Raw genomic sequence first — 14,645 nt, forward strand, 5'->3', positions numbered from 1 at the left:
GGACGCCAGAGGATGAGATGGCTGGAAGACATCACCGACTCGATGGACCTGAGTCTGAGTGAACTCTGGGAGTTGGTGATGGACAGGGAGGCCTGGCGTGCTGTGATTCATGGAGTCACAGAAAGTCGGACACGACTGAGCGACTGAAATGAACTGAACTGAGGTTGGTCATAACTTTCCTTCCAAGGAGTAAGCGTCTTTTAATTTCATGGCTGCTATCACCATCTGCAGTGATTTTGGAGCCCAAAAAAATAGTCTGACACTGTTTCCACTGTTTTCTTATCTATTTTCCATGAAGTGATGGGACCAGATGCCATGATCTTCGTTTTCTGAATGTTGAGCTTTAAGCCAACTGTTTCACTCTCCTCTTTCACTTTCATCAAGAGGCTTTTTAGTTCCTCTTCACTTTCTGCCATAAGGGTGGTGTCATCTGCATATCTGAGGTGATTGATATTTCTCCCGGCAAACTTGACTCCAGCTTGTGTTTCTTCCAGCCCAGCGTTTCTCATGATGTACTCTGCATATAAGTTAAATAAGCAGGGTGACAATATACAGCCTTGACGTACTCCTTTTCCTATTTGGAAATAGTCTGTTGTTCCATGTCCAGTTCTAACTGTTGCTTCCTGACCTGCATACAGGTTTCTCAAGAGGCAGGTCAGGTGGTCTGTATTCCCATCTCTTTCAGAATTTTCCACAGTTTCTTGTGATCCACACAGCCAAAGGCTTTGGTGTAGTCAATAAAGCAGAAACAGATGTTTTTCTGGAACTCTCTTACTTTTCCATGATCCAGCGGATGTTTAAGCATTAGTTTTACTTTATCTTCTGAGGAGGTTACAGGACCTCTCACAATATTGCTTAGGGAAATTTGAAGCCAAAATAACAATCTTAGATTTAACTAGATCAAGAAGCTGAAGTTTCTCTTCTCATATTGCTTGACCAGTCACTTCACTTACATTATTAAAAAAAAAATGTAGAAAGTTCTTCCATCCAAAATTAAGTATTCATCCAATAGAGAATGTAACAGAAATCTCAAAAAACTGGGAGCAGTTAAGAAGAGTTACTGAAGTGAAATGAAATCAATTTCAGTAGATTTCACAAAGACGATTTTAAAATCAAATATTGGTTTTGTTTATCAGAAAACAAATCAGGAGTTTTATGATGGGATGTTAACCTTCTGAAAAGTCAGTTGATAAATCATGAAAGATACATCGTAAGAATATTGCTTAGTATAGGATATTTAAAATACTTTAATTTGTTTAGAATTTAACATGAGAATAAACTGATATATTCCTGATGTCTTGAGTCATTAGTTGACTCAAAATTTTACCATTAGATCAACTGATAATAATGTTGATTTTAGAGAAAACCTCCAAAGAGATGCCATTTGAAGTACTGCTTTTGCTGTATACACTTTCATATCTATTGAATGTCATTTATTCAACCAAGACCTAATTACTATTTCCACTGATAAATCAGGATGAACTTTTATGGCTTCCTCTGGTAGAAAGACCTTCCTTAGTAACATATTAATTGAATTGGCTTTTTCCTGACCACAACTCTGTGGTCACTGTGATGTCTACTTTGTATAGCTATTCGGTAAAAAATAAAAACCAATTAATTTAAAGACTCAACAGAAGAGAGGGAAAGTGAGTTCTGTTCTTTACTATCTAGACAAAGTAGGCAAGTGACATTTAACACCAGAATTACACACAAATGCAGGTCAAGATCACCAAACTAAGGAAGCATATGAGAGTCAGTTATGAAGATGAAAAAGGACACGGAAGGAAAAGATGGAACTCCCTACCTCCATCAGACATAGATACATAATAAAATATAGAGGAGCAATGGTTAAAAACAAACTGTATTTAAATTTTAAATATCAAGTTCTAGGCCATTCAAGAATCTCTGACAACCCTCTCTGTCTCCACTATTTAAGTGGTCTATCCTTCCAGGTGGGGGCTTCCCTAGTGGCTCAGATGGTAAAGATTCTGCCTGCAATGCAGGAGACCCAGGTCTTCCTGGGTCAGGAAGATCCCTTGGAGAAGGGAAAGGCTACCCACTCCAGCGTTCTGGCCTGGAGAATTCCATGGATGGAGGAGCCTGGTGGGCTACTGTCCATGGAGTCACAAGAAGTCAGATGCTACTAAGTGACCAACACACACACACACAAACACACACACACACACACATCTTTCCAGGGGAGGAACAAACTAATTCATGGGAAATATAATCCAAAGGTATTTCTGAATATCAGAACTATATTCACTATTTCCATAAAATATATATATTTCACAAATCCATTAACTTAATAGCTTTTTGCTTTCTGTTTTTCTTTGTCTGAGAAGTTGTGTTCCTTTATTAACCAAATCTAGCACTTTACAACATAGTAAGCTTTGAATCAATCCACATAAAGTTTCTATAGGAACAGAAATAAACATAACACTTTTGATTGGAAATTATTATTAAATAAATATTGGTGGCTTCAAAATCTTAGTCACACCTAAAAATTACTACCAATTTAATACATGTTAAAACCATCTTCCTGAAGTGTGATATTTAGAATAATTTCTTAACAGTTCTTTTTCTAAGTATGTTCAGCATACTTAGAACATCCTAAAGTATTTACTTGTTTTTTAAATTAAATATGAAATTATAATTTACATTATCCAGAACTTAGCTTCTTAATTAATCAAGAAATTCTCTTTCTGGATACATTTTACATTCCTTTCAACTTTTAATTGATTGTCCCCCTGCTGTGTAAAATAATTTTCTGCCTGAGACGCAGGTACCAGAGGAATACTTTCTTCTTTCTGAGTTAAAATTATTTAATATTTCTCATTTAAAGCCTTCACATGTATTTTTATAAGTTTTGGCAAAAGGGGACTATAGAAGCTTCGAATTCCTGTAACACAAAACAATACTTGTCAGAGATGAACCTGTGGACATCATTATGAAGGTGTGCTTTTTAGAAAGTGAAGTCACATGAGCACTTTTTCTAGAGTGGAAAGAGACCAACAGAGAGAGGCCATCTCCTGAATTTGGAACATCAGTATTCTTCAAAAGAACCCTGAGAGTAGAGAAGCGTCCCTGGTATGTTTCCACTTCAGGGTTAGATCCTCCATTTTAATTTGGTATTCAAAGAAGCAGAACAAGAAAAATTTAAAACCTTAAATATGTTTAGACTAGTATTAGATGGTTTGAGATACTAACTGAGATCATTTCCTGCCCTGGAAGTCATCAGTAGGTACAGGAGTTATACGTGAGATATTCAGAACTGGGAGTGCTCCTGAGCATGGTTGCCCAAGAGTGAAAGGGGATACATTTTATATCAAGGGATGCGAACACAGGAGGAGGGAGTGGGCAATATGAGGAGTACAGTATTTATAGAGAAAGACACTTCAATTCTCTCCCAAAAGGCAGAGAAGGAAGTTTTAAAGCCACTCAAGTTTATGAGATTTGCTAGAGGGAGAGACTGATACTTTGTTCCTCAGCTGGATGTCTCAGTGGTGTCTCATATATTATCTCCGTTATCTCCAAACATCCTGTACGTGAGTACTTAAAATACAAGTACAGAAGTTGTTTAATCAGTAAGAAAACCGAGCACAGAAAGATCAAGAAACGTGTCTAAAGTTTCCCAGTAAATGGCTCAATACAGAATAAAAACAGCTCTTTTGGGCACCAGTTAAGTATTTCCTTAACTTCACTGCAGATTCTGCACAGATAGGTAGCCTGCAAGAGCACACTGGGTACTCCCTCTTACTCTGCAGCTGGTGTAGAGAAAAGGGAACTCCAGTGTACAGTCAGTGCTGTCCAATCAAACTTCCCGAGATGATGGATATGTTCCAATGAAGCACCTGGCATATGCTTAGTGCGACTGAATTCTAAACTTTATTTAATTATAATAAAGTTTAAATAACCAGATGTGGCCAGTGGCTACCATATTGCCTGGTGCAGCTGCAAAACTTAGTTTCTCCAGCTATGGTTTGTGACCCTCTAGTTCATCATGACGTGAATTTAGGAGGTTCTGAATAACAGTGAAAAAAAAATGAAAAAATATGTTTCTCTCTACTTACAGTACCCATATGTTCTTGCATGTTGTCTACTTTTCCATTACAGCCCGTAACATTTTAATCATAGTTGTATAAAATTTCCTGTCTGATAATTCCAACATCTGTGTCACACTTGTCCAACAAGCGTCACACTTGTCTGGTCTGATGTGCATTTTATCGCTCTGGACTGTTTTTTCCTTGCTCTCTGGCATATCTTGTAATTTCTTGTCGAAAAGCAGATATGTTTTTTGGGGTGAAAAGTGAAAGTGAAAGTCTCTCAGTCGTGTCGAACTCCTTGTGACCCTATGGACTGTAGCCCACCAGGCTTCTCTGTCCACGGGATTCCCCAGGCAAGAATACTGGAGTGGGTTGCCATTTCCTTCTCCAGGGGATCTTCCCCACCCAGGGACTGAACCTGGGTCTACCATATTGCAGGCAGATTTTTTACTGACTGAGCCACCAGGGCTATTTGTTTGGGGTATACGAAGTAAAATAGGTAAGGGTGTAGTGAGAGTAATCTATCTAGGAGTTGGACCGTATCTACTGGTTGCTGTAGCTGTCAGTGCCAAAGTCATTGACTTCTTCTCTTGTCCTTGTCTTCTCTCTTGATCTTGTGCGTCCCTAAGTACTGCTCCTGCAGTAAGACACTGCATCTGCATACTTTCAAGATGTAACCCACTGTCATTACACTGCTGTGGTAATCGTCATGTTGGGCGGTGGGGGAGCACTTTAATCTTGTGATTCTCAGTCTTTTGCTGTGACCTCCACTAGCATTTCTGCCATGCCATAGCTTTCTTTCTCCCCCCTTAAATGAGACAGAAAGGCTAGAGGGGGCTCCCTTCCTCAGGTAGGATGAGACTCTGGGAAAGTGTTTCCCCCTGAAAAGTAGACCTTCATTATGGAGAACACATGGAGAGTATTTCCCCTTGATTATGTTTCCTCTGACCTAGCAGAATCTTCCAGATCTTTCTCAGATCTTCACTGTGTGAATCTGATGGGATTCCTGGAGATAAATTCCACAAAATTATAGGTGCCTCATAAGACAACTCAGTGGTAAAGAATCCATTCACCTATCAATGCAGGAGACTCGGGAGACTCAGGTTTGATCCCTGGGTTGGGAAGATCCCCTGGAGATGGGAATGGCAACCCACTCAAGCATTTTTGCCTTGAAAATCCCATGGACAGAGGAGCTGGGAGGGCTACGGGCCACGGGGTGACAAAGAGTCGGACGTGACTGAGCACACAGCATACATAAGATGGCAGCCTCCAGGGGTTTCTTACTTTCAAGCTAGTTCACACTTAGCCTTCAGCAGTTCACGAGAATTACCATTAGGGTGTTCTTACCAGATTATGGCTCCAGAGACTTCGGCTCCAGGTAAGTGGATCTTAGATGTCACTCTAGATTTACCTTTCTCTCCACATGTTACAATGGTTGTTTGCCCTCCAACTTCAGTTCTCCAACGAGTTCAAGAAAAGTCACTGATTTTCAGTTTGTTCAGGTTTTTCTTGTTGTAAGAATGGGAGTGGCAACTTTCAAGCTCTTTACATGTCATGGCTGAAACCATTAGTCTAAATATTGCTTTTAAAACCTTTGTTTTCATTATGTATTCATGCATACATCCTGCATCGTAACGTAAAATGTGGTTCTTGCTAGGGTTCAAAAATTTTTAAGAAACAGTACCACGAGGCAGAGAAAGTAAGACTCTGGGGCCATTTCTGCTGAGCCATGTCCCATCCATAGTCCCATACTTATTCATGGAACTATCCTATATATTGTTACATAACAGGCAACATTTTGTAAGACAATCTATCATTAACTTACAGAATACACTGGTTGAAAAAAAAAGAGTTGGAGAGGTTTAATTAGCATAACTGGTAAATAATACTTTATTTATTTTTACTATAAATTAGTTGTTCAATCACAAAGATAATATTATAGTCTCATATATCTTAGAAATTATGGAATAACAGTTTTCTATTTTTCTGAAAAACATCTGAAATTTGACATTTTATTCTTTCCACTGCTCTTAGCTACTAGGTAAACTGAACATAAAATCTTAATGTGAATAATTTTATTTGACATTTTGATTTGGTATTTGGGAAGTATTATCTCAGTACTTCTTAATTTGCAATACTGATTTTTCTGTAGTGATTTTAGTCTAACTAGATTTAGCTTAACTTCTAAACTAATTATAAATTACTGTTCATTAAATCATTTTAAAAATATGACATAAGGAAGTAAGAGGCTTTGGAAGAAAAGCAAAAGAAACAGAATTCTTTCTCACTTCACTTCTGCATGTCCTTGTCCATGACAGGAAGCAGTGTCTAAGATGTCTATAGAGTCTTCCCTTTCTATAATCCAACTCTGATCTAAGCTGTGTGAGGATATCCACAGAAGAGACACATACTTTATACAACACAACAGAAAAGATTTGTAAATGCTCTGTAAATGGATTTCACTAGTTATATTCTAAAAAGAAAGCAAAAAAGCTCTGGATGCGTTTGACATACTCTTTAATTTTTTACTACATTTTCGAATTCATAATAAGATTGAATATCTTTGTACTTTACTTAAATTCACATTTATAAAGTTTTATTCTCTGATTGTAAAAGGACACCATCGATTTAAAAAACCAGCAAGTCCTACATTTATATCAAAACATTCAGAAATTAATATATTGGATTTTGATTTTAGTACAATTATCAAGACAAGTCTGTATATTTTACCTGCAATTTTAAATCTGATACGATTTATCATGTTGAAGCAAACTTGGATAATAAATGGTTAGGTTCATAATTTAAAAAAGGAAAAGAGGGGAGATTGTATATAGATATGGTACCAAGATGATAAAATAGTGAAAAGGAACTATGCTTTCCAAACAAGCAAAAGCATACTCAGGGGCATGGCAGAAACAAAAAACAAACAAACAAAAATTACAAATGAAAATCCAAATGTTTGCTCATCCTGTTACAATAAAGCGAATGATTTTAATTCCTTAATTTAATAGCTAACATTTAAAGTGCTCTTTGCTGATACAGTTAAAAGTACATGATACTACTGCCTGTCATTTCACCACATGGTACATAGGCTAATTTCTCATAATTCACACATTCATGCTTTTGCAAACTCAGAATAATAATAACAGCCTTGGATGTGTGAAAGCTAAACACAGGAAACACCTGCAGAACAATATTAGTTTCTGTAGAGAAGTGAAACCATTCACCAGAAATTTATTGAAAGAAACTCAGAATGATGTTTTATATTTATTAAAGCATAAAACAATTTCTTACCTAAAGCTTTCATACTCCAGACACTTTTATTCCAGAGGGCTGGCTGTGTTCTAATGCATTTACTATTTGATGTAAATTCAACCTCCACAGCATCACTGGTTACTTCATCTCTCAAAATAATAAATATTTCACCAGGATTCTATATGATGAAAAATATAACTCAATTAGGCATTTGAAAAGTTTTCATTAACCAACCAAATACACTTATTAGTGATAAAGGTCCAACATGTAATTAGTGTAAACAACTCATCTGCCAGGCAAGAGAACCGGGTTCAATTTCTTGGTGGGACAGATCCCTTGAAGGAGGAAATGGCAATCCACCTCAGTATTCTTGCCTGGGAAATCCCACAGACAGAGGAGCATGATGGGCTACTGTCCATGGAGTTGCAAATGTAGGACACAACTTAGGGACTAACTAAGCCACCACCACCATCGTGTCCACAGTTTCAGCCATACTCATAAATGAAATATGTAAAGGTGAGCCTCACAAGATTTTAAGTTTATCAACTTATGTCTATCGAATATTTATTTTTCCCCAGCACCATATTTTGCAAATGAATCGACTGAGTTCACAGTTGCTCCCTTTTCCTTTCACCTCTTCCCTGTGTGAGAGGTTCTATGCAGGGAATGTAATTCAACTGCTAAACAAATTCTTCCCCCCCATCCCCAAATCCCTTTCCTTCACCTTTCTAGGACTTGGTGTATTTATCTATAAATAAGAGGATTGAACACGTTTAGCTTTAAGACCTCTTATACTTTAAATATGATTAATTGGTTTAGATGTCTAATACAGTTGACCCTTGAACAATATAACTGTTAGAAGCACCTACTGGCCCTCTGCATAGTGGAACATCCATAGAAGATTGATAGCACACCCTCTGCAACAGCAGTATCCTGATTCAACCAACTGCAGATCATGTTGTACTGGGGTATTTACTACTGAGAAAAATCCATGTATAAGTGGACCCATGTAATTCAAAACCCCTATTGTTCAAGGGTCAAGTGTATTGTTAATCTTACCAATAAGAGATTCTTTTGTTACTCTTTATGATGAATACCAGTGAAGGCTGTTGGGTTGACTACAGGTTATAAATCTAAAAGTTTCAAGATTTTATTAAGGTGGAAAAGCTAGGAAAGCCCAAATCTATGTATATAAGATTCAAATTGCCAACATCTGTTGGATCACAGAAAAAGCAATAGAATTCTAGAAAAAATATTTCTGCTTCATTGTCTGTACTAAAAACATTGACTGTGTGGATCACAACAAACTGTGGGAAATTCTTAGTGATGGGAATACCAGACTACCTTTCCCACTTCCAGAGAAACCTATATGCAGGTCAAGAAGAAACAGTTATAACCGGACATGGAATGACTGGTTCAAAACTGAAAAAAGAGTATGTCAAGGCTGTATATCATTACCCTGCTGATTTAACTTATATGCAGAATACATCATGTGAAATGCTGAACTGGATGAAACAGAAGCTGGAATCAAGATTCCCACGAGAAATACCAACAATCTCAGATATGCAGATGCTACCACCCTAATGGCAGAAAGCGAAGAGGAACTAAAGAGCATCTTGATGAAAATAAAAGAGAAGAGTGAAATATCTGGCTTAAAATTCAACATTCAAAAAACTAAGATCATAGCATCTGGTCCCATCACTTCATGGCAGATAGATGGGGAAGAAATGGAAACTGTGACAGATTTTATTTTCTCGGGCTCCAAAATCACTGCACAGAGTGACTGCAGCCGTGAAATTAAAAGACACTTACTGCTTGGAAGAAAAGCTATGACAAACCTAGCCAGTGTATTAAAAAGCAGAGCCATCACTTTGCTGACAAAAGTCCATATATAGTCAAAGTTATGGTTTTTCCAATAGTCATGTATGGATGTGAGAGTTGGACCATAAAGAAAGCTGAGCACTGAAGAATTGATGTTTATGAACTGTGATGCTGGATAAGACTCTTGAGAGTCCCTTGGACAGCAAGGAGACCAAACCAGTCAATCCTAAAGGAAACTAACTCTGAATATTCACTGGAAGGATTGATGCTGAAATTGAAGCGCCAATACTTTGGCCACCTGATGGGAAGAGCTGACTTATTGGAAAAGACCCTGATGAGGGAAAGATTGAGGACAGGAAAAGAAGGGGATGACAGAGGATGAGATTGTTGGATGGCAACACAAACTCAATGGATATGAGTTTGAACAAACTCCATGAGACAGTGAAGGACAGAGAAGCCTGGTGTGATGCAGTCCAGGGGGTTGCAAAGGGTTGGACGTGACTTAGCGATTGAACAACAACTACAAAGATATAAGGGGTTATTGAAAAACCTTTTTGAAAAAAAACCCTGAGAGAAAACAAAGGATAAGAAGATTGGATTTAATACAGAGAAAAGGAAGGGATAAACATCTTTTGAGCATCTGTTTTATACTGGGTTTTCCAGGTGGAACAGTGGTAAAGAATCCACCTGCCAATTCAGGAGATGTAAGAGACATGGGTTCAATCCCTGGATCAGGAAGATTCCCTGGAGGAGAAAATGACACCCCACTCCAGTATACTTGTCTGGCAAATTCCAGGGACAGAGGAGCCTAGTGGGCTACAGTCCATGAAATCACAAAGAGTTAGACATGACTGACTGAGGATGCATTCATGTATTTTATACTGGCTAATCACTTTTTATATAAAGCCATTTCCTTTCATCCTCACCAAAACACACACACACACACACACACACACACACACACAAACCTCAAAAACCAATATGGAAGGCTATTATATTTCTATTTTAAGATGAGAGTAATGAATATAAAGATTTACATTCTGAAAATCAATCAGAATTATTTAAATTAAACTCTGTACTATTGTTTACATGATGCTGTTTTAACCTTCAAAATAACTAAAATGAAATATATTTTATGATTATCTCAGATATCACATTTCAAAGGCTTTCTTCAAAGTCAAACTGAATTTTAGTCTTTCACAAAATAAACAGGAATCCCATTTATATGCTCTTATAAAACTGTGTTTACCCAAAAGTCATTAATTTCAAAGTTCTCTTATTTAAATATTATTTCCCTAAGCATAAATCACCCACGAATAAAACTTACATTTTTAATGCTCTGTACTATGGGGTTTTTACAAATATGTTGATGTTAAAAAAAATCATTTCAGCTGACACACATCCACCTCTGGCATTTTTCCAGCAGAGTCTAGCGCTCCCAAGTATTTGTCCACAGGATATTCTGAACTAAATTTCTCTACATCAATTAAATTGCACTTTGAGAAAAGATCCCATGAGTCCTCCTCCTGCTCTGGCTTCACACATCCAACCTCTGGGAAATGCTTCTGTTTCTCTGCCGATGCCTCCTCATGCACTACTTCATCTGAGTCTGAGGTCAGCAACTGGAGCTCCTTCCGGTCCTCACGCCTGCCACTTCCTCTTCAGAGACCACACTTCCAAGGCCTTAGTCCCTCACTTGCTCACATCCGTCTCCTTACTTTGCTTTAATAACTTTCCATTTTCACTCTGGCTCTAATCCAGCTTCAAAGTCCTTTGGTGTTTTCTTTTATTTGTTCATCCCTTCCTGTAAAACTCTGACCTCTCGCCTTCCAAATTTAATAATCCCGAGCATCCTCTCCTGGTGTATATTCAGCCAGCAACTCATCCTCATTCGTGGGTGCTCACACGCCGTGCTGCGCTAAGTCACTGTAATCATGTCTGACTCTGCGATCCTATGGACTGTGGCCTGCCAGGCTCCTCTGTCCATGGGGTTCTCCAGCAAGAATACTTCAGTGGGCTGCCATTTCCTCCTCCAGGGGATCTTCCCAACCCAGGGATCGAACCCATGTGTCTTAAGTCTCCTGCACTGGCAGGCGGATTCTTTACCACTGGTGCCACCTGGGAAGGCGGGTGCTTCCATGAGCTGCTTCTTATGCACCAGATTCTCTCCCACCTTTCAACCATCTTCAGAGAAGAGAGCTAAACAAAAGATCAGCACACTGACCACCCCCAAGGAGGCACTGACACCTCATTTGTAATTGGGACAAGCTCCAAGGGCATGTAATCTCTGAAGATGCACAGAACCTACGCTTGTTTTAATGTTCTGCTATCACACCTTGAAATGCTTAATAATTAGAACTGGGGTCTCTACCTTTTCATTTCACACTGGGCCCTGTTTATTAGGAAGCCGCTCCTATTTGCACATACTGTTGGCATGCTCTTGAGTTCCTACTCTCCCTCCATTTCCTCATACTTATCCTGTTCACCAAGGTCCATCTCAGGTTTCACGTACAGCTTCCAAAGGGATCATAAAACATTTCACATGTGTACTCATCATTTGAACCTTTCTAAGTCATGCCCTCTGGTCTTAATAAGTTTTTAATGTCTGTATTGAGGCTTCCCAGACAGATTTTAAACACCCTGAAGATATTTTTATTTTTTATATCATTTTGGCATCTTGTAAGAATTAGGTACATAAGAGGTACTATGGGGAACTCCCTGGTGGTTCTAGGTTAAGACTTCACCTTCCAATGTAGGGGGTGTGGGTTGGGGAGTTAGGATCCCACGTGACTTGCAGCCAAAAAACAAAAATACAAGCAATACTGTAACAAATTTAATAGTCTTTAAAAGTGGTCCAAATCAAAAAAAAAATCTTTAAAAAAAATTGAAGAGGCAATCTATATGTATTTTCAAATTGAGATGGAATAAGCCTATAAAAATATGACTTTTTTTTTTTTTACATTGAGCAAGCATTATTCCTTATCCCTCTCAGGACTCACAGCTTCATCTGCTTCTTGCATCTCCATGCTCAAAGAGGGCTGCTGAAGAGGGAAGGCCTGCACTCATCCAGCCCTGTTTTTCATTATTATGAAAGTGAAAATAGTGAAAGTGTTAGTTGCTCAGTCATGTCTAACTTTTTGCAGCCCCAGGGACTGTAGCTCACCAGGCTCCTCTGTCCATGGAATTCTCAGGCAAGAATACTAGAGCAGGTTGCCATTCCCTTCTCCAGGGGATCTTTCAGACCCAGGGACTGAACCCAAGGCTCCTGCATTACAGGCAGATTCTTAATTGTCTGAGTCATTGGGGAAGGCTTAATTATTATGGATATCTTAATTAAAGCTACAATTATATGGACATATTTAATTTAATGGAGGAAATATTAGGACACTCAAATGGTCATAAATTCAGTTTTATCAGAAGATGCTATTTTGCTCTCAATCTAACTTCTTTGTTTATACCTTATCTGGCTCTGAGCATTCAAAGTGAGAAAGAGTTATAATAATAATCACTACCAGACTCTCTAGATTTGCTGCATTGAAAACAAACCTTGAGACGTCACTAAAAAGGCTGGAACTTTGTCTGCAGTACAACACATCGGTAGTGGAGTTTCTAGATTGTCTCAGGGTGGGTGGCCTTCTAGACTTTAATGAATCATTAAGCACATGTAACAAAGGATTTTGATCCTCGTGGATCGTGGATCGTATCAGCTTACTTTGACTTGTGCATCCAGACCAATGGCTCTTTTCATATATCCATAATTAATAGGAACTAGCTCTACAAGCACAGTTGCACGGGCATGGGCCTTATTAAGCCAGCACTGTGCAAGTCCCTGAAGCTGACCCTGACCTGACCTAAGACGGCACACCAAGGATTAGGTCATGGCAATGGTTCCAAATTTGGCTGCTAAGTCTCACCTTGGAGAATCACCTGGGAAGCTTTTAATGTCCAGGCCAAAACTCAAACTATTTATATCTGAATCTCTAACAGCAGGATTCAGACATTTTTACTTTGTAAAACCTCCCCAAGTCATCCCTCAGTTCAGTTCAGTTCAGTTCAGTCGCTCAGTCGTGTCCAACTCTTTGTGATCCCATGAATCAAGAAGGACTCAAGGCTGTATATCGTCACCCTGCTTATTTAACTTATATGCAGAGTACATCATGAGAAACGCTGGACTGGAAGAAACACAAGCTGGAGTCAAGATTGCCGAAAGAAATATCAATCAACTCAGATATGCAGATGACACCACCCTTATGGCAGAAAGTGAAGAGGAACTAAAAGCCTCTTGATGAAAGTGAAAGAGGAGAGTGAAAAAGTTGGCTTAAAGTTCAACATTCAGAAAACGAAGATCATGGCATCTGGTCCCATCACTTCATGGGAAATAGATGGGGAAACAGTGGAAACAGTGTCAGATATGCTGCTTAATTTGAGAAACACTTGATTAAAGGGAAAAAAACACCTTTTTGTCATTGTAAAACCTTACCACTGAAGGGGTAATGTTCACAACATCGACATTTTAGGCAGTGACACACACAATAATTTTTTTGTTGTTTTTACTGTTATGTTTCAATTAAATCATAGGACCTGACTTTAAGTTAAGGTAGGTTATCTAATGTGTGATCTAATGTGTGATCTAATGTGTGATTTGATGTCAGAAATCAGTGGGCAGTGCTGTTAGTTTCTGTGTATTGTTTTAAACTGTATTCAGTGCTGAGGAGTGAACAGGAAGGCGCTAATCTCAGAGGATTTTGTAGCTTCCCCATGGGCCCTGCTAAGAGTCCTTCATATATATTCTCAGAGTTTCTCTAGATTCATTGGTTATACAATCTGTGATCTGAACAGATTTGGGTTTGGAGACTCAGACACAGACATATACATCAGTGAAGGTCAAATAAAATGAAGGTCTTTACCAGGGGATGTGCCATGTTCCAGGACTCAGAAAAACAAGTCAATGGAATTAATATAGCTATAATTGCTGATAAAGCCCATTAAAAGGTTTTTTTTTGTGTGTGTGTGGTGGTACTATAAGTTTAAGATTTAAACTTGCTCAAAAATCAACAAGTAACCAGTCTTATCTGAACAGTAGCTATGGAAGAATAACATAAACATAAAGAAATATATATGACTATATGAAAGGAAGTAAGAGGTTCAGGGTGGACGAAAGCTGAGATTACAGCAGATTCTACCAAAAGGAAGGGAAAATGACATATTGAAGTCCTGCCTACACAGATACGACAAGATAAAAATAAGCTCCTCTTAGCTGCTCTTTAGGATGGAAGAAGCACTAGAGAGGCCATTACTGACCCATGATTGGGGCTCCAGGAGAGGCAGGAGGCATTTAGAGCAAACCACAGTATTTCTGAACAGGCCATTGAGGAACACACTCAAAGGATCCCTCTTAAAGCTTCAGGTCAAATCCATTAAAAAATTATCCAGTGACTGGATTACTGCTTAGACATGATGCCTCTCTAACAAGAAGGGCTTCCCAGGTAGCGCGAGTGGTAAAGAACCCTCCAGCCAGTGCAG

General features: G+C 38.6%; 1 protein-coding gene across 3 annotated transcripts in view; it reads right to left on the minus strand.

Moving 5' to 3' along the window:
• The window catches only part of BANK1 (B cell scaffold protein with ankyrin repeats 1), a 329,439-nt gene that overhangs the window by 222,243 nt on the left and 92,551 nt on the right, over positions 1–14,645 (minus strand). For all 3 annotated transcript variants that reach the window (XM_027970855.3, XM_042251204.2, XM_027970854.3), the window contains exon 4: positions 7,341–7,479. In XM_027970855.3, the coding sequence (XP_027826656.2) occupies positions 7,341–7,479 (139 nt within the window). The remainder of the gene's footprint in view (positions 1–7,340; positions 7,480–14,645) is intronic.

Source organism: Ovis aries, chromosome 6 (assembly GCF_016772045.2).
Source record: "Ovis aries strain OAR_USU_Benz2616 breed Rambouillet chromosome 6, ARS-UI_Ramb_v3.0, whole genome shotgun sequence".
Classification (NCBI taxonomy): Eukaryota; Metazoa; Chordata; class Mammalia; order Artiodactyla; family Bovidae; genus Ovis; species Ovis aries.